At 41.7% G+C, this 19,735-nt stretch overlaps 1 protein-coding gene across 3 annotated transcripts in view; it reads right to left on the reverse strand.

Annotated features, from left to right (window-relative positions):
- GALNT10 (polypeptide N-acetylgalactosaminyltransferase 10) overlaps positions 1 to 19,735 on the reverse strand; it is an 82,133-nt gene that overhangs the window by 32,563 nt on the left and 29,835 nt on the right. For all 3 annotated transcript variants that reach the window (XM_031598236.2, XM_090151169.1, XM_090151170.1), the window contains exons 2-4: positions 9,159 to 9,261; positions 8,228 to 8,366; positions 4,321 to 4,487 (exon numbers count right to left, since the gene is read on the reverse strand). In XM_031598236.2, the coding sequence (XP_031454096.1) occupies positions 4,321 to 4,487; positions 8,228 to 8,366; positions 9,159 to 9,261 (409 nt within the window). The remainder of the gene's footprint in view (positions 1 to 4,320; positions 4,488 to 8,227; positions 8,367 to 9,158; positions 9,262 to 19,735) is intronic.

Genomic DNA, 19,735 nt, shown 5'->3' on the forward strand with positions numbered 1-19,735 from the left:
ATTAGTACCCTGCAAGCCAGCATATGAAAAGCCTTCATTTAACTGAGCTCAACACTAAAGAATAGTTTTAGAAATGAAACGTGAAGCAACAAATCCACATAGGACTGCCACAGCTAACCATTTTTATGATCAAGAATTCTAGTCATAATTTATATGTATTGCATTTCTAATTTCTATTTATCCAGAAGGGTGCATCCTGAACCAGCTGAGGTCAGACCGTGGGTCTTTAGCAGTTCTCAGCAGGATGCAGAAAGAGGCAGACAATGTCAGGCAGGCTCATTCTTCCTCTCCAAAAATAGCTACTGAATTGGTGCTTCCCTCTGTTCAATACAACCCGTACTCTTTGCCACATTTAAACCTTCCCATTGCTTTGAAATGCTTATGGTCAGGAGAATGAACTCCTTATATCCCTGCAAAGTTTGTGTAGAAGAAAAGTACATGCTATTATAGCAGTCTTGTTGGGAATGCTAAATTCATATCAGAGACTAATAGGAGAAAGTAGAAATATACCCAGAACATTTACTCTGTTGTGACCAATGGCACACACCAGAAAGCAGCTTCTTTTTGAACCAACCCAGCCCAGATGATGAAGACAAGGGTCTGTCTAACCTAACAAGATTCAGGTGTTAAAGAGCTGCTGGGGGAGCACCATGGTTTGCTGCTCAAGGCAGGCTGGGTGCTACTGCAGCACTGCACCAGAATCATAGAACCACAGCATTGTTAAGGTTGGAAAAGACCACTAAGAACGTCATCAACCATCATTAGGCTGATCCCACAGACAGACAGACCCTCCCAGAGCAGTGTGGCTGATATGGGATTCAGCTCTAAGTGTGAAATAAGACTAGATTTTGATCACTTCACTGTGTAATAGACATCCGAAAATAATGCCATACAGTAAGTTGCTCCAGCACATTCAGCTTTCTCAAACAGAAGGAAAGGAAATATTTCAAAAACACAATTGGTTAAGCTTTTGTTGCTTGCTGTTAAGATTTGCTGTCATCAAGACTGTCTTTTGGCTGAAAAATGTTTATTGTTAAAAGTCGCAGAGTTGTGTCTCAAGCAAATCAGGAAATAAATGGCTGTTGACACTCCAGAAGATGATTCATCTGCCCAAGAACTCCAGTAATGAAAGCTGCACAGCTGCCTCTCAGGTATGCTGCAGAACACAGCATCCACCAACTAACCCAGAAATCCATCTTCACTCTCCTGTCACTTTGTTAGCAGACATCTCGACTCTCTTCATAACCAAACCAAAAATTTCTTGCTTGAAAACTGATAAAAAACTTACGAAAGTAACATCAGTCAAAATCCTGTGCTCAGCAGCCAGGTTTCCATATCTATTCTTCAACTATTATTAGTTAAGTCTTCTCTACTCTTTTGGTGAAATATTCTCCATGTATAAGAGCTGATCGGATGCAGAGATGAAAGATGTTGATGGACTGGTACTACACAGCCCAGTGCAACAGCAGAACAGGAGAGCAACACCATCAGCAGGGCCTCAAGGGCAGCTGGGCAAAATCCAGTGCAAAATCCAGTGTGTTTAACCCAATACAGGTGAGCACACGAGAAATGCTGGTAAGAAGAATATGGTTTCCTAGCTGGAGATAGCCAGGTTTTTGTGGGTTAGTCTTTTAAAGAGTTATTAAGGTGCTATGTCTTTTTAGACAGCCCTCAAGTGAAAGGGTACCAGGAGGTGCAGCACAGAGCATCAGATACTTCATCTTGTTGGGGTAATCTCTTGATAAAAAAATGATTAAGGTTTTTTTTTCTTTTCATTTTTTGCTATTCACTGGAGTTCATTATGACTGTTTACTGATCTCTTTGGGGAAGAAGCTGACATTTACTGTTCTTACTATTGCCTCTCTGATCTCCATCAGGCTCCTAGCTATCACTGTGCTCAACAACGGTTCTATAATTTTTAAAGAAAGACTGTTACAAATCTGTGGGAAAAGCGATTGAAAGAGAAGCACAGCATTCCACTCTGCAGACAATGCAGCAGACCAACCATTTGAGATTTTCAAAGAAAACTGAGAAATCTCTCCTCACTATTAACTGCTCACTGATTCTGTGGCACAGCAGTGATGGTATCATCTGCTCAGAGATGTGGTCTTTATTCTCTGCCCAATTTAATCAGGAGATAAATAACCAGAACGGTGGTCTAACAGTCCAAATCCAGGAATGTGGCCTTCCTCAAATACACAACACGTGAAGTAAAAGATTTCCTGGAGCAGTTCAGTTTGAGGAATTAAATTATCTATTCTCAGGCCCTGGGTTAAAGAAAGTGATTATTTTTTTTAAAAAACACTTACCATGGATAAATTAAAAACAAATTTATAACCAGCAGCCTTTCAAATCAAGGTAATGCATTTAGGACTTAGCACTCTTGCCTCTTGAAGACTGAGGGACTATTTAAACTCCAGGAGGAATGTGGGAAAGCAGCACCGGTGCAGTTAGGGGAGAACACTGCCTGCTGGAAAAGGAGAAGCAGCCAGCAGGAAATGCCACAGTGCAGATACAGACTGACAGTAGGGAAGGAAAAATGTTTCATCCTAACCAGTAATTGTCCCAACAAGGCTAGATCAACTGAGCTAGCAGGAAAACATTGGTTTCAGAAAGGTTTTTATTAGCATGCTGTCTGTGTCTCGTTCTCTTCCCTTTACAATTCACCTCACTGTCCAACACCAGCAGTCTTTTGTACCCATCTGTAAATAGCTGCTGCACAAATTAATCTCAGCCATTTCTTTGTATGAAAGATGGATGACTGACGGAGAGGAGCGAGCAGAGGCAGGTGGAACAGAATAAAGGCAAGCCGGACAAACAGCACGTGTGCAGTCTGATGGGGAGCAGAAATGAGAGAGCCAGAGAAGTGCTCTGTCAGCTGGTCAGATGGGCACTTCTAGAGAAAAAGGAAAACAGATTTCACTACTTCCACCTGTCCCATAAGAAACGTGTTCGTACAACTCTGCTGTGGTTACAGCATGAGCTTTACTAATTTGCTTCTAGACCAAGTAGCAATAAAGAGACCTTGTTGGGAGGGTATTTTTCCCCCAGCTTAGTTTGAAAATCCCCTGAAGAAATACTTAATTCATATAACTGATTGATTTGTTCAAATCAGCATGCCTTGCTTGCAAACTAATTAGAGATATACTTTAGAACAAATACTGTAGCTACCGGGTGGTGCTTATTTCAAAGTCAATATAGGTCAGAACACAAAATACTCACTAGCTTGTTTCCAAGCTCATTTTAGGAATTTCCTACGTGTCCGAATTTTGAAGCTGTATCCTTTAGCATCCCTATAGAGAGTTCTTTTTGATTAGTTGCATAATCTCAGGAGCAGGACTCAAGCTCTGCAGTCTGTAAAGAATCTAAACAGTCATAGTAATTTTAATGGAGAAAAGAGTTGCTGGATCTGATCATAATCCTTTAAAAAATCACATTATCCTCTTTAACACAGGAGGACCAGCTGCTTCACAGGGCTTCCAAATTCCATGTGTTCTCAACACAGTAATGTCTACAGGACAGAGACATTCATTCCTCCTGTTTGATTGCTTTTTTCCCCCACCTTAGCAGGAGTGCACACTGCACGTGTTTTGCTTTAATATATAAATTAACTTAATTTAAATCACACAGTACACAAATGGTTCAGAGAAAAAAGATATCTTGCCTTTCTGCTGCAGATTAAATACATTCAGCAACTACATGTATACATTGCTATGACAATTAACAATGGTTCTTCCATTTATGGTAATTTCTCATACCAGAGATGATATGTATTCACACTGAATCCAATCCAAAATAAATGCTCTTTTCTTGACAGTACTCTCCCTATTTCACACTGCATGTCAGCGAGGGAAAGCAGTCAAGGCTTTGGACGCTGCAGATTTACGTTCCAGGGGCAAAATACTCGGGGAAAAAAAGCCAGGAATGTTAGATAGTCCAAGGTAGAGACCTCTTACCAAGGCTTCTCTCATTTTCTGAGTCTAGAAGAAAACGCAGGACCTGAGGAGTCAGTTGTTTCCCTTCACCCCTTGTTTTTGATTTGCTTGTTTAATTGTCTGGTTCCTTCACATTGTTCAAAATGCAGGACAGCCCATGCCAAGAGTTAAAATACTACAAACTGAACTTGAGACAAGATTTTTTTGTTGAACTTTTGGACTTTCAGGTATATTGGAGCAAGATTTACCTGAGCTCCGCTGTTGGCAAGGAAGAAATCACTCAGTCACCTTAAGTACACAAATATTTGCAAGTTCATTGATCCCTTTGGCAGATAAGCATAGGTAGTTAATAACAGATGGAGATGTTACATGCAAATTCTCATACCTCTGTCACTGAAGTCATCCACCAGCACTATCTCTGCTATCAGCTCAGGAGGGGAGCGGTTCAGAACGCTGTGCACCGTCCGGAGCAGGGAGGACCATCCTTCATTGTGGAATGGGATTATCACGCTGGTGTTTGGCAGCTTCTCCAGGTACAGCTTATTCTTGCAGCTGGATACAGAATAAGGTCAGAAGGCAATGCCAAAAAACACTAGCACTTCCATATTAATCACCATCAAGCAACTCAGTTCATCCTCTATTCCCCAGAACGATGCAAGGTGCCTGAAAAAGGACTTCTTCAAGACAGAGTTGACCTGTTCCAGTTTGCCTTGCCAAAAAAACCCCATTCCTTATGAAACAGTGACTTTTAATGGCCAGTAAGTGATATTTAGCAATGCAGAAAGTCAAAGGGATCTGTTAGGTATTGAAACTGCTTTTAAAGGAAATTCCCTTTATAGCTTAAGGTACAGCATTCTGCAATACTTCTTTTTCCAGTTCTCACACCTCAAAGATCATTAGGAAGAGGATTTTCTGAAGTTATTCCAGAAGTTGAATGCGTCTGTTTTAAGCTCTCTTAATACATAGGTTTAGCATACTTAATCCCAGATTTCAGGGAAGTAAATAATTCTAATCACACATATAGCCATCATCCAAAAATTTCAAATGGAATGTAGAGAAAGGATCTTGTCTAACAGTGCCTTCCCTAAAGAGCTGTAGAAATAGAAAACATTATGAGCAATAGATGGAAGAGACAGGACAATCACATGAAAAGAACTGCTCGATAAATAAACCCACTTGCCTCAGTAATAGATCAACCTCCAACTTCTACACAAGGCTTCCTTTGTCATCCTGGGTAAATTATTCAAATGCTATTTTTCTTAAGTAGCCCGTCATGTTTTAGCAGATCTAATTTGACACTCAGCATTAGTTAGCAGATCAAAGCCAAGAAAGCTGGCCTTTGAATCCAAAGCACTGCAGAATTTGGATAGGGCCAGAGATTCAGGTCTAAAGGGTCCCCACAGACCCCTTGGCTTTATGGGCATTGCCCCAGACCTTAGTCTCCCTTGAGACTGAAATAGGAGTAATGCTACCTCATCCTGTGGGTGTGTTTTCAAGATAGCCTCAAGAAAAACATCCAAACAGTATAAAGTGCAGAGTTTATTTTCCTGCAGGTGTGGCCCTCGGAGGGGACTTTGAACTTTGCTGAGCAGGTGAGATATAAGGCCATTTGATGAACAACTGTAGTTAAAATTACCCAGCAGCTGTTCAGTAGGGGACAAGTCTACTCCATTCTCAGAACCCCACATGTTCAGTGCAAAACAGATACTGTCTGGAGCACGAACAGAGATTTTCAGCACTTCAATGGTGATGCTAGCATGGTGGCTAGCAGAAAAGGGAGGCCATGCTCTATTCCCTGCCCTGCCACAGCACCGCCTATGGCACAGCATGCACTACAGCTGATTTGCAGACCAGGCTTTTAGTACATGCACAACAGAGCACTTGCATGCAGGCAATCCCCTCCCCATTCCAGGAAGGGCAGATAGGAACAAAAGCAGCTCTGGCAGTGGAAGCTTTCTCCTGGGTGCCTTTCCCAGGGAATGGAGAAGGATACACCTATGTTATACAAACTCAATAAATCTATGGTTACAGGAAGCGACTGTGATGCCTGCATGAAAGGACAGTAGCTTATTATGGGTCTAATGAATTGTCTTGGGGAGCTGCCAAGTGCTTGCAGGCTACGGCTGCAATGCACAGATTCAGTATGCAAAATAAAGCTGCATGGACTGCTTTCATCCAGCCCCTGGCAATGCAATCAACCTTCTTCAGAGGTAGCTGCTAGCTATAATTTTGTGACAACATGAAACAAGGTCCCCCAGTTCTCTTCTAACCCTTCCTAAACTGCAATTCTCATTCTCCAACTTTAATAAGTAGAAAACTTTACCTATTAAGTTTAACTATTAAAGAGTTTCTCTCAAGCTATCATATCCACAATTGTTTCACAAGACCAGCAAAATTAGTACTGAATATTAGAAACCCCAAAGGCACTGAAAGGAAACACTATTGCCCCAGTTCACCTTGTGCTTACACTCTCCTCTATCTGTAGGCATATTTCTGAACTTCAAAGTTTCCATTTTCTCCTACCAAACATAAAAACGAAGGTAAAATAAGTGCTCTGCAGCACAGCTCGTGTCTTTCTATAGCATTCTTTATGGACTTTACCTCAGCTAAACTTCATTATAAATTGCCCTCATCAAGCTCCCAAATAATATGAAACAAAACATTTCAAGTGTATCTTTTTTTAATGGGTAGGGAATAAACAGACCTTTTCAGCTGTGAATTCCTTTACTGCAGATCTCCATTAAATGCAACCCCATTCCCTGCCCAGCTAATCCTAGCATCCATTACATACATGCTGTTTATCCTCATCTTGAGACCTCTGCAATTATAACTCACCACACTGGGGGAAAGGATGTGTCAAACATCAAGCAGAACCAGCTGCAGCAGTATCATTAATCACAGCTTAAGTTGTTGGTGACTCAGACACTTCACTTATTAATTTTAACTGGGGACTACAGTCAGAAGTTTCAGATTTTAAAAAAGTTTTAATAGCAGAATTAGCAATGAGGAATCAGCAACTCTGCGAAGCACTGGGGAATATAAGTTAATTTATTAATCTTCAGGTGAGGAAATACAGCATTGTCTACAGCTTAAATCCTCAGAACCATGGCAGCCCCTTTAAATGGTGGCCAGGCACAGCTTAGGTTAGCAATCTCAAACTATTTCCCAGAATTTGAATATAAGCTGACCAACAAGCACCTTTATCCGATCAGTCCGTATGTTTAAACATTTCAGCTGCGTGCCTAAAGCATTTATGGAGTTATGCTTGCTCCTCTGGTCTGTGGGCATGCATTGAGAAAGGTCAAGCTGCAGGATTTGGTCGGTTCACCGTGACAGCTGAAGAGGTGATCTGTTGAATGCCCTAATGAATTTTAAAACCTTATTTTTGGAAATGGTACTTCGTGAGTAAAGCACATGTTGAATTCCAGTTGTTGAATTCAAAACTAGCTTTCACCTGCACATCTAACGAGGCTTTCTGATTAAAAGTGTGCACAGTTTAAAATACATCTCAGCTTTGCATCAACAAGGATTAAACAGGCAATCTCAAAGGTCAGTGTTCAACTGGAACTGCTTTTTACACAAACTCTGGTTAAGTTTCATGAGTAAGATATGTACAAAAATCAACATCTTTTCTTCATTGATACTTGAGTGGAGCTGCTCAGGTCTTGTTCTGCTCCTAAAAATTTCATGGTTATTTCCAGCTACTGGCAAATGTAAGAACCACACAGAGTTTACTAAGAAAGCCATCATCCAACTACATTTAGGGCATTTGTCAAACAAGTCAGACATTTACATCAGTTTCTGCTGCAGAGAGAAACAGTTCTATCTTATTAGATGCTAAAAATTGTTGGCCATGTCAGTAGACTCAGGAACTAAGCTGTCATGTTAAAAGAGATGAACATGGAAGTAGATGCCTCTTACTTAAGTTCAAGGTTCCTTCAGTGCAGGGCTGCAAATTTTTGGTAATTTTGGAATTGTAAGAGATCTCATCTGCTTTAGGAGCCTACTTTGCAGGGTGGCTGGACTCAATGATCTCTAGAAGTCCCTTGCAACCCCTACAACTCTGTGATTCTGTGATTTTTATTTATTTTTACTATTTTTAACTGATTTGTCACCTCCATTTCCCACTGCAATTACTGTTCTTTATGAATGAGACAGCAGTGCCAACAGCACCCTGGCTGTGAAAGACTTGTGTTGGACAAACAAAACTACATAGAAGCCCAGCACACTGCACACGTGGTAAATTAGGGTTTGTAAACTTTCACCTCTGAAAATGCAAACTGTATACTCACTTTGGATGTCTGATGTCTGGAAGGGAACGATTCAGAGAAATTTTATCACTCACAAAGATATTAAAGCCATTTTCCCTGTATGCCTGGTCCACTCGCTCTGCATCAGTCATTGGGTAAGGTTTTCCCTGTTCTCCATTTCCTGTAGACAGACAAAGTAAACACACACTGTTACTATTAATTGGTGCTTAACAGGCTACAGACTAACCCGCGTATCAAAAAGACAGCAGTTATCTTAGAGCCCTTTGAAATTCCTCCATTAGTTTTGTGCTGTATGCCATATTTAGCACTGGGTTAACCTCAGCTGTGCAAAACTGTACAAGTTAAAGTCTTCCTTCTGGGATCAGAAACAGATGAAGGGGCTACAGCAACGCCAGGAAGGATCTGTAGAGTATTTTTTTTTCCACAGCAGGAAGAATACATATGGTTTAAATATCTCATCAGTGTTGCTTTTTTTTTTTCAGCACAGATGGATATGTATATTTAACAAACCTGAGTTCTTGTACAGAGGAGGCAGAGCCCTTGCAGACATCAGTGTAAGGATGTCACATTCAAAATGGACCCTTTTATATGATAGAAGTAAAAACCCAGAATTACAGAATGAAAGTTGAATGTTATGATCTACATTTTTCTCACCCCTTTTCTCTTCTGAATATCCCAGGTTTGGAATCACAAGATTTCTAGTAAGCTTTCAAAAATCAATTCTGCACTTATTCTAAAAACACCAAGATGTTACTAACATCCTTTCACCTCATAATGATTATTTTGGAGTTAGTGGAGAAGGCTTTAACTGAGATTAACCAACAATAACTGCTGCATCATGCCAACATCATCTTGTCTCTGAAGTTCAGCATACCAATCCGTACTCAGTCTAGCAAATAAAATCCAATTAATTTATGATTTGTATTAAAATATTCATAGTGATCTTACATACCCACACGCTCAAGGTCCCTCCTTATAGCTTCCTTATTATGCCAGTCCTTTTTCCTTTGTCCATCACTGAAGTAAAGGTCTTTCTTTTGTCTCATGTGCAGTGCCTTTTAAAGAGGAGAGTGGATATATTACAAAACCACAAAAACCAATGAAACCTTTCTATTAACAGCCTCTCCCTTCCTGTAAGGGGAAACTATGGATCTCCCTTGAGGTCAGACTGGAAGCAAATCATTTTTAACCCAAATGCGAAGATGGAGAAAGCAAGCTTTGCATGCCTCAGAACAGTATTTTATCTATAGCTGTTAAGCAGGTGTTGTTTTTTTTTTTTCTGGTGCACTATCATGTATGCAGACCAGTATTCTTAATCAGAGAATCTATTAAGAACTCCCATTTTCATTCCGAAAACATCTAATACATCTTACTTCCTATTTAATTAACAATAAAGCTTTAATGGGTGACCTATTGCAGGATCATTATTAATGAGCACACGACTATACCTGAATAAAATCAAAATAAGATTTAAAAGGTCATTTATTAGGACTCTTGCTGCTCAACTTAAAAGCAAATTTTACACAAGGCATAAGCCTGCGCCAAAAGCAATTAGAGCTGCTCTTTTCATGATGTTGTTCCTGAAATTCAAAAGCAATGGGTGTTTTGGGAACGAGTTGGCAAATGAAAGATGGGGAGAATTCAGAACCAAGCAGACTACTGTGTGTGGAAAGAAAAATCACAATCTCTCTATAAGACAGACATCCCAAACCAAGGGAAATATATGCATGTTAAATAGAGTTTAAGGCTAAGAAAAGAACATCTCTAAGAATGGGTTTTCAATTATATTACAATATGCTGCTAAGTACAAATACAAGTCATTTGTAGCATCTTTTCTGAGGAAGTAGTTACATAAAACTGTTGGGTTTTTGTTTGTGTTTTATCTTTAAAATACTCTGGAACTGCAAAGTAAGCTCCACACACTACAACCTCCCAGAAAGAGAAAGCTAGAGCCAGGCACTGCTCAGAGGCACAAAGTTTTAGGTCTCCCTCTAACAGACCAATCCAACTAAACCACCACCAGACCAAGCAGCAGTTAGCACAGTAACCTTGCAGGGCCATCAGATGTCTTTGGCATTTAATGCACAAATTTTATTTGCTTTCAGAGTTAAACTGCAAACTACTTCTATGCCTATGTTTCTCATGGGAAAGCAGAGTGTCTGGACATTTTCTCCTCTCTGTTTCAAGGTGTAAGGCTTCAGACACACAGAGCTCACCTAACTGCAATCTGACTGCTGAGCTCTGAGGAGCCCTGCTGTGAAGGATTAATGGATTACCCCCATAGGAGCACCCCTTTCTACACTTGCTAGCACTTCTTCCACTCCAGCTCAGCACCCTGTGTATTAGCTTACAAAACCACCAGTGAAGACAGGTTTAAGGTAAGATATCAGCATAAACTACAGAGACTGAACACAGGTGTCTGCTCTGTTCTGGGTACTACTTTATGGGTGGTAATTCTTAGCAGAAGTAGTGCACCAACAGCTTGAGCTATGCTGGTGGTATCATCAGACTAAGGGTAATTAATGAGAGGTCTATGAGTAAGAGGTCTAGAGCTCAATCTGATTGAGAGATGCCCTATGAACTATGAGAACTTACTCGGTATTTTATTTTCTGTGCAAGAGACTTAAAATCTAGATTTTTTCAATGTAATATCACATGATGATTTATACTCAGTTGCTCAACTTATCTGGCAAGACATTTTGCAGACCTGGCAGAAGTCAAGTTTCATTCACAAAAGCAGACACGCAGCTACACGTACCAATTAATTAATACAGATGCTCAGAGTATTCCCCTTCCTGCTGTCTGCAATTCAGATTTACTTCCCCTGCAGGAGAGCTGAGGGGCACTCAACCAACAAGGAGTCACTCAGCTACTTCCCAATGTCAACAACTATTAAGGAACTTCTATTTGTGTCACACGATGAGCAAGGGGAGAGCAAAGCAAACTTCCTCTCCTAATAACAGAATCACTAAGATTGGAAAAGATCACTAAGATCACCAACACCAACCCCAATCCACCCCACCATGCCCAAAGCCACATCCCTCTGTGCCACGTCTCCGCAGTTCTTGAACACCTCCAGAGACAGCGACTCCATCGCCTCCCCGATCAGCCCGTGCCACTGCACCACCACTCTGCTGGACAAGAGGTTTTTCCTAATGTCTAACCTGAACTTCCCCTAGAGCAACATAAAGCCACTGCCTCTTGTTCTGAGCTCAAGAAGGAGCTCCAACCCAATATTCCCAGAAGGGATGAATGCTGGCTAACGCTAGCGACTGTGAGCAGTTCTGGGTGACAACTGTGACAGAGCAGCACGACAGGAGGAGAGGCAGCCTGGTTATTTTTGGTATAAAGCATATCAAATTTTCAGCTCAATGAAGCAGCTGTCCTGCAACAGTTCAGCAATCCATTTGTCTGGTCCACCAGAGCTGTTTCTAATTCTTCATCCCCACTAAATAATCCTCAGTGCATGGCCATTCCGTGAGAGCCTGGCCTCTGTTTTGCACGAGAGGCAGATTATGGGTTATTTATCCCTAAGTCCTGCACAGAGCCCATTACTAGGCTCTCCCTACTGACACTTACAGGACTGACAGTTCTACATATCAGCACCAGGGAAGTAAAAAGTGAACTACAGCTTGCCTCATCTCCTCCTCCTCTGCCTCTGGTGCATACAGCCTTCCTGCCCTGTACAAGTGAAGCCGGACAGATGAGTCACACATGTAAACAACACTAATCTTTGTATCAGCATACCTTTCTACGAGTACCTTTTAAACCTTTAAGGACAGACATAGTGCAGATGGTCAGGCAGACTGGCTGTGCTCTGGAGCCGTTTTGGCCAAAGTAGCATGAATCAATGCAATTGAGAAGCGCTGCACTAAATGCAACACAACTTGGCTAAGCGTTACAGGTTTAGAATATTTATTTTATCAGTATCACTTGTAAGCAAACTTCTAACACGTTGGTTTGGCACATCACTATTAAAACCTGGGACCTGAGAAGCCTGCAGTGAGAAGCCTCCAACAGACCTCCCAGCACCCACCAGAGCAGCCTTGAAGGGAACACGTACTTGAAGCAGCATGGTTAGCGTAGCATCTCTTGCTAAAATCACACAAAACTAAATAAACTTAAACAGACTACTGAAAAAAAGAGCAAATGACAAACATTTGCCATCCCCTGGACTGCAACTGTTGTGCCTACCTCACTGCTATTAGCAGAGCAGCTGTAAGAGCACAAGCAGCATGCCACAACACAGGGAATGCATGCACATTAACTCCAAGTCCCCGAGCAGTTACACACTGGGCACTTTGCTGACACTGGTGTTATTTTGGAAGCTTTATTTTTTACATGTCTGAGCTCTAGACATCCAGACACAGCACACACAGAGCAGAATGTTTCCTTTTTTAGTGGCTTTCTTCAAGGATGCTGCAGGGATTTGACTCATTTATGCAAATGAAATAACTTGATGATATCCTTTCAGCAGAAGCTCTAGACTGAGATATCCAAGCAATGTGCAAAACACAGCCAGGTTTCTAGGACTGACTTTTGCCTTCACTATTTAACAAGCAGCTCATTTGCGGGAAGCTTTATCTTACCTGTAGCGCTGCAGTTTGTGTCATTTCTCACTTTTATCCTCATTACCCATAGATTTGAATTGCACAACAGAAGGCACAACACTTTTGTCCAAAACCCATCAGCACAATCCCCTCCTCACCCACATTTAATTCAATGGCCGTTGTTCGAACATTGCGGTTATTTATGGTGGGGGTAAATTGACATTAAGCATCTGCATTTCTGTCCCCATAAAGCAGCTCAGCAAGCAGAAGTGCCAGGCTACAGACTTTGCCATTTTCTATTTTGCTCTGCCTTCACTTCTCATTTTGCAAAAATCTGTTTGTTTTTGAAGTGGTCAGTTGTTAACAGCAAAGCAAAAAGGAGATTTCAAAGCCTGAAAGCTTTATTACAATCATCTATTAAAGCTATCTAAGTGCACAGGCCATTGAATTTCATCCATTAAGTCCTACAGCAAGCCCATAACTTCTGTTTCAGCTCAAACACATTCACTTTTTCTTCAAAACTGGAAGTTGTTTACCACACAAGTGATTACTTCTCCAGCAATATCTTAAACTAATCTCCCGCCTGCTTTCACTCTTTGGTTTTTTCAAAAAGTGAAAATGAATTAAAGTAGAAAGGCATATTAAGCAATACATTGAAAATGGATTTAGACAGATTGCTGTAAATAAGCCCCTTCTGTCGTCTACCATGCTGTTACTTAACGTGCCACCAAAGGAATCGATCAGTGTTCAAACGCCAAACAAAAATGGAATTTTAATCTTTTCTTTAATTGCTATTTAGTGTGCCTGGCTCCAGCCAGAATAAGAGAAGAGTAGATGGAGATGTAAGCCAAGAGCTTTATATACTAGAGGAGGAAAGATTTGCTGAAGTGCATGCAGCTAATCACAGTGCTGCACAGATTTCAAACCCTGTTCAAACATTTATTTTGTTGCTTATTATTTTTAGAATTTTTTTTTATTATTTTTTAAAATCAAGGAGCTACAATCTTCAGAGATGATGACATTTTTTCACCTCAGGTCTCTTCGTTTATCCCAGCACCTCAGTGAGTAAATCTCGCTGTCACATCCTACAACAACCTGCTGAAGATGAGAAAACAGAAAAACAACAGGGAAAGGGAGGGCAAATTTAAACCAATCCTTTATTAAAGGAAGCTGCAGTCAAAGGCAGAGGTAAGTGACATGCCTGTGAGCTATCTAGAGCTGGGTCAGAAAATCCTGAGCATACAAACTCACTGTAAGAGGTCAATTTTGACTGTAACCCCTATAAGCACTGCTGACAACACCTGGCTATTTCCAAACAGCAGTTGGCAGGATACACATACAAAGGTGGGATTTCCACCTCTTCTGCTGATACAAATTTAGCTTCCAAAGGCCAGAAGAGAGAATATCTCACTTCCCAGAAGGTCGTCCCTAAACTACATGAGATAGAAAAGGGGGATAGTGTTTAAGAGGTTCCTCAGTTCTGTCTCCTCCAGCTGAAAAAACCTTTTTCTCTGCAGCACTCCAAACACTTTGCAGTGCCAACACATGATTGTTTGCAATCTGCTGGCAAAAGCTACAGAAGAAGCAAGTTGCAATTAATATGGGCAAAGCAGGCCAACTGCCCCCATCCTTCCAGGGGCACTGTGCAAGAGAAGAGCATGCACCTTGTGTGCAGCCTGCCATGATTGTGGTCCAGCAAAGCTGGAGTAAGGAACACCTGGCCTCAGCACCGTGCAGCCTCCATCCTCTGTACTAGCATGAAAATAACTGAGATTTTCTCATAAAAAAGAAAAATATCTCAGTCATCAGCTGGAGGTACGCTTTCTAGGTCAGGAAGCTGAGCACGACCTTGGTTAGTCACAGCTCTTCATTTACTGGAATAGGAGACGGCATACTACTAGGAAAAGAAAGCTACTAAAAGCCTGTCCTGCATTCCACTCGAGTGTTTTCAAAAGGTTAATTTCTTAAGCTATTTCAGTTCATCAAAAATTTAAGAGTGACATTAATATAATCCATACACTCAACGTTTCAGGAAGCGTTAAAAGGCAACGCAGAACTAAATGGCAGCACATCATGGGGAAAGACTAAATGCTTTAAAAGACAAAGAGAAGTATGTCTCCACAGCCGGGTCATGACTCAGATTCAAGCAGCAGGTCTGAATCAGACCTAGAGGTTCCCTGCATAATGCCAAGATCCCGCAGTTTGGCCATCATGCTCTTCTCTCCCACCAGGAACATCAGTAAAATGGAAATTCATGTGTTCAGCCTTGGGCTGTTCTTTGAGGCACTCACACCTCAGGGCATGGAGATGACTTGCTCAGCTCCTGCAGGAAGGAAGAATGCAGCACGTGCTCTTGGTTCAGTCCTCATCTGTGTCAGGGACCAGGACCACAGCTGGAGCAGAAGCAGCAGAATAAAGTGGGGCACATGGACACAGAGCAGAGCCTTTTCTGCAGAACGCCCAGGGATGCTTGGCAGCTGCTTGCAGAGCTGTTGAAGCAATGCTTCTGTCCCAGAAGGCCAGGTGTGCAGTGTCTCTGGTAGACAAGATGGCCTACTGCTTCAGCATTACCCTATTCCAGCTGACTCAGCGCTCATTAATGCAAAAAGCTTTTTGTATGGAGTGCTGGGACAGTACTTTGTTGATCTGAATGACACCTCCCCCCTTTACATTTCTTCATTTAAGTTTTATTTGACCTCAGTTGCTGAAAACCCTTTAGCACAAACCAATTTTTATCTGCAGAAGCATCCTGGTTCATCAAATGATTAAAGTCTGAAGACATCAGCTAAGGACAGCAATATGACATCCAGCTCAGCCACCCATCTCTGCCAAACACTTCACACCTTGTTCTTCACTTAGCTTTATAAGTAACGTGATGCTTCTGCAGTGCTTGCTGTTCTAAACCTGCTCTCTAACTAACTCCATCCAGGCACACACAGGTACAGTGCCTTCCCAATGTCAGTGCAAACAGTGAATTCCTCCCCAGGCTCCAGCACACCTGAAGTGCAGTGCACCTTCAGTCTCAGGCCATTCTTTCAGCTGCCAAAAACCCAGCAGAACTATTTTTAGACTTCAAAACAGTTCCCACTGCTTTAATTTGCCCACAACCTCTTTCTCATCCTTTCCGTTCACTACAGCCTTTAAAGCCCTCGGTATCTGCAGAAGTGCTCTGTTTCCCACGTAGCAGCATGCCTCAGGAATCTGCTCCGAGTTGTGGGATAAGCTCCCACAGGCACTGAGCTGCATCAGAAACCTCATTTTCCCCCTCAAGCGACAGGCACAGCTCTTTGACCTTGCTTTAACATACAGCAACACATTGTAAAATTCCAAAAACAAGAGTTTACTCCCTGGGCTATCCTCCCATTGAGATAGGAAACAACTGTTAGTCACATTGCCTGAGGTACTGCTACGATGAGCTGCTCTGACAGCGAGTTTGTGAGGTATTGAGATGGATAAATCATCTCTGAACCATCAGTCAGAATGAGATTAAAGACTTCCCAACACCTCTCTTTTGCTTTCTGCTTTGTGGGAACTCCACACCAGGGAGCCAACACATGTGCTGTACATCAGTGTGTCCCCAAGAGCCCTTTGGACTGCAACTCCTGGAAGAAGCTCTGCAGAGATGCATGCTGTTTTCTGCAGCATTCAGTGCTATCAGAAGTTGTTTTAAATGCAACAAACCTTATTATATTCACAGAAATAAGAATGAACAAGCTGGTTTGGAGATCAATGGACAGCTGACTCCAGACATCTGCCTACATCCACGCTCCATTTAATCACAGAAGGCACTCAAGCTACAGCAATTTCCTGTATGGACATACTTTGCAGCACTGCTGCTGAAATCTGACTTATCACAGACTTACGGGTTGTTTCTGCATATGCAGCACACCTGACTAATCTGCATTAAGATTTAATAAAAACGCAGGATGAAAGAGCTGTTAATTTCAACATTTCCATGTATTCCCTGCACCCAGACCATAAGCTCCTGGTCAGATTACAGGAACATCAGGCCATTCAAAGATTGCTCAGATGAACACAAACATTCTGAATATTAGCAGAGATTCACACCATGCACTGCACCAACAGAAATTCAGATTTCATTACATATACCACAACCATCGTAGTGTGGTATCACAAATACTACAGAAACTCTCAGTATTTGGACAGCAAATGTAAAATTGCACATAAACTGCATGCTGCAAGCAGTTGGGCCTGGTAAATGCATGACCACAAATTGTACTTTGCTCAGTTTACAAAAAGTATAGCGTTTGTAACAGCAGAAGATGAAAGAGCTATTGCAATTTACAAATTTGCAATTGAAATGTCCCTGGATAGGCCTTGGGAAACTCTAGTATAACGGCTGAAAGAAGGGAGATGGCTGCTAAAGCTCCAACAAGTAGTGAGGTGAAGATAGGACAGAACCTATCCACTGAATGTCCAAGGAAAGAGGTCTAAGTGTTCCATCAGGCAGATAAATCAAGCTGAAACCATGGTGCACAGATCTCTCTCTCTTTGATGCTTTCTAGAGCATAAGCAATGCTACAAGTGTGCCTTGCATTTTGTGATCAAGAGCCACACTGAGATAGGAGAATGCATTATAAATATTTACATGAGGCTGGATTTGGCAGTTTGAAAACTTACTGAGTGATAACTCAAACCAATAAAAAGAAGGAATCTGGATTTTGCCTGGAAGAAAAGGCAGAGCATTACAAAGTATCCAAAAGCATGAGAGACCTGCAGGCTTCAGAACAGCTCAGATCAGATGGAAGTGGGGCTTATGCTCAAACTCACTGACGTAAAACTCAAGGGCACACTACAGAAGTTTGATGCCCTTGGAAGGTAATAGAAGAAAGTTGTCTATATCCATCGTTGGAATGGATAGATTATAGAAATTTTTCCCACAAGGAACATGCAAGAGGCAAAATCTGACCAGGAGTGATGTAACCTGCCAAGAAGTCAGACTCAGCACTGGAGGAGCTCTAACATCTACAAGAGGCACCCACCTGTGCTACAGGAAATAATTCCCAGTACCAACTCGTCCTTCTTAGCAGATCACTGCTGCAGTCAGAGAATAAAATGTTCCTCAAAAGGTTCTGTGTCACCCATCCACCTCTTTCACCTTTCCTGCTACTGACATCGGTATGAAGACCAGAAGGACTACAAGCCCAAGATATTGAGAGGCTTGCAGACTTTTTTAGAGACTACTTTCCATGTTATCTTCTGCTACCAGGAAAAATAACTTGCTAACTTAATACTTAAACATCACTTGAACAAAATAATTCCAACTAACTCCAATAAAGCTAAGAGAAGCACATACATTTTTCTGTCTTATCTTCCATGCTCATCACTCAGTACCCTTCAGTACTTGTAACCCTCACTGTGACAACTGTAGTTTAGAAAAAACATTACTTGTAATTGAACACGTTTATTACTGTTACCTCAGGTGATGATCAACTGTTGTTTCGCCTCCTAGTTCATACTGCTAGCATCAGACTCAATCTGGCTTTTTAATTAGAAGCAATGGAGCAAAACCCCATTTTGCTGTTTTTCAGCAATGGAAAATCACTGTTTTCCTTTCAGATATTTTAGGAGCTTTGAAGTAAATTCTCTATCAACTTCCTGGCAGAATTGATGCTTCTTGACAGCGTTATGCTAAACTGAAAACATCAGCACTAAAAGGCAACATTTTACACGCCTCTTCTTCCCAAGGAGTTATTTAACTGCTGTTCAAACAAGGAGAACATTGCACCTAGCAATAGAAAATGCATAGATCGATGCCAAAATTAATCACGCTCCTCTCACAATCAGACTTCCTGAGATCACCTCTGTTACTCAGAAACAGTTTGAGCCATCCTGCCTCCAGTTTCCCCATTCTTGCTGTCAGACCATTTGACATACTTGTGTTCTGTTTGCATCTCCAAGTTCTCCTCGAGCAGAAGGCAGTAAATTGAATAACTGCCCTCAATGGCAAGGAGTCCTGCTGCATACCACAGTGTGGGGTGGCTGGACAACTGTTGTACAGTTACAGCATTCTTATAAATAGTCCCCTGTAAGGAAGCACAAGTCACTCCTTGAGACCAAGCACAAGCTGCATTATCCCTGAATGAAAAGGTAGAGCCATGAGCACAAATGCCCCAATTTCAGTCTTCAAACATCTTTTAGAAACACAAGTCATCAGTGATGGGTTACAAAGACTAAAGACATCACACACTTGAGGAATAAATACCACCGTGACCTGACTGTTGAAGGTTATAACAAGGAAAGTCCTAGGCACCCTAGAAGTTGCGTTTAGAATAACAGAGATCAACTTCTCATCAGTTCAGTGCTGAGGTATCAGGTACACGTACCCAGCAAGACAGCATCTGTCACTCTTTCACCACTCCTCCTTCCGCAGGGGACGCATTAGCAGAATTCCCCACATTCTTTGTACATCAAACATGCCACCTGGTCACATTTCTAAAGTCTACTACTTCTCTCCAAGCAAGCTGCCCCAGTGGTCTGCTTCTACTCCTTGAATACATTGTGAAATTGTGACCATCACACATCTTGACGCTGTCCCAATGCTTTTATTCTCCATACTTCTACCCTAGACTGAGAAGAGGCTGACCCAAGGCCAGGAAAGGATCAAGTAATCTATACTGAAATGATGAATCTAGAGGCTAGATAATTCTGGGTGGGTATGTTGGTCCCTCCTAGAGATGCCCTCTAGCAGAGATCATCATTTGACACACACAGCTGCAAGCTGCAATATAGCAAGAAATTACCTGACTGCTCAAGATGCCAAGAGAGGTAGCAAGGAGGGCACAGTATACCAGTTATGGTACAACAAGAAACAAATTTGAAATCATAAGATAAATTGGTTGGGCCTAGGAAGAAGGTTGCTGACAGTCTGAGGGCTATCATCTCCGAGTACTTGTGGAAGACAGATGACATATCTAACAAATGGAAAAATACAAGCATATCTGGGGAATTAAGGACA

This window comes from Phasianus colchicus, chromosome 15 (assembly GCF_987193195.1).
Source record: "Phasianus colchicus chromosome 15, bPhaCol1.hap1.1, whole genome shotgun sequence".
Classification (NCBI taxonomy): Eukaryota; Metazoa; Chordata; class Aves; order Galliformes; family Phasianidae; genus Phasianus; species Phasianus colchicus.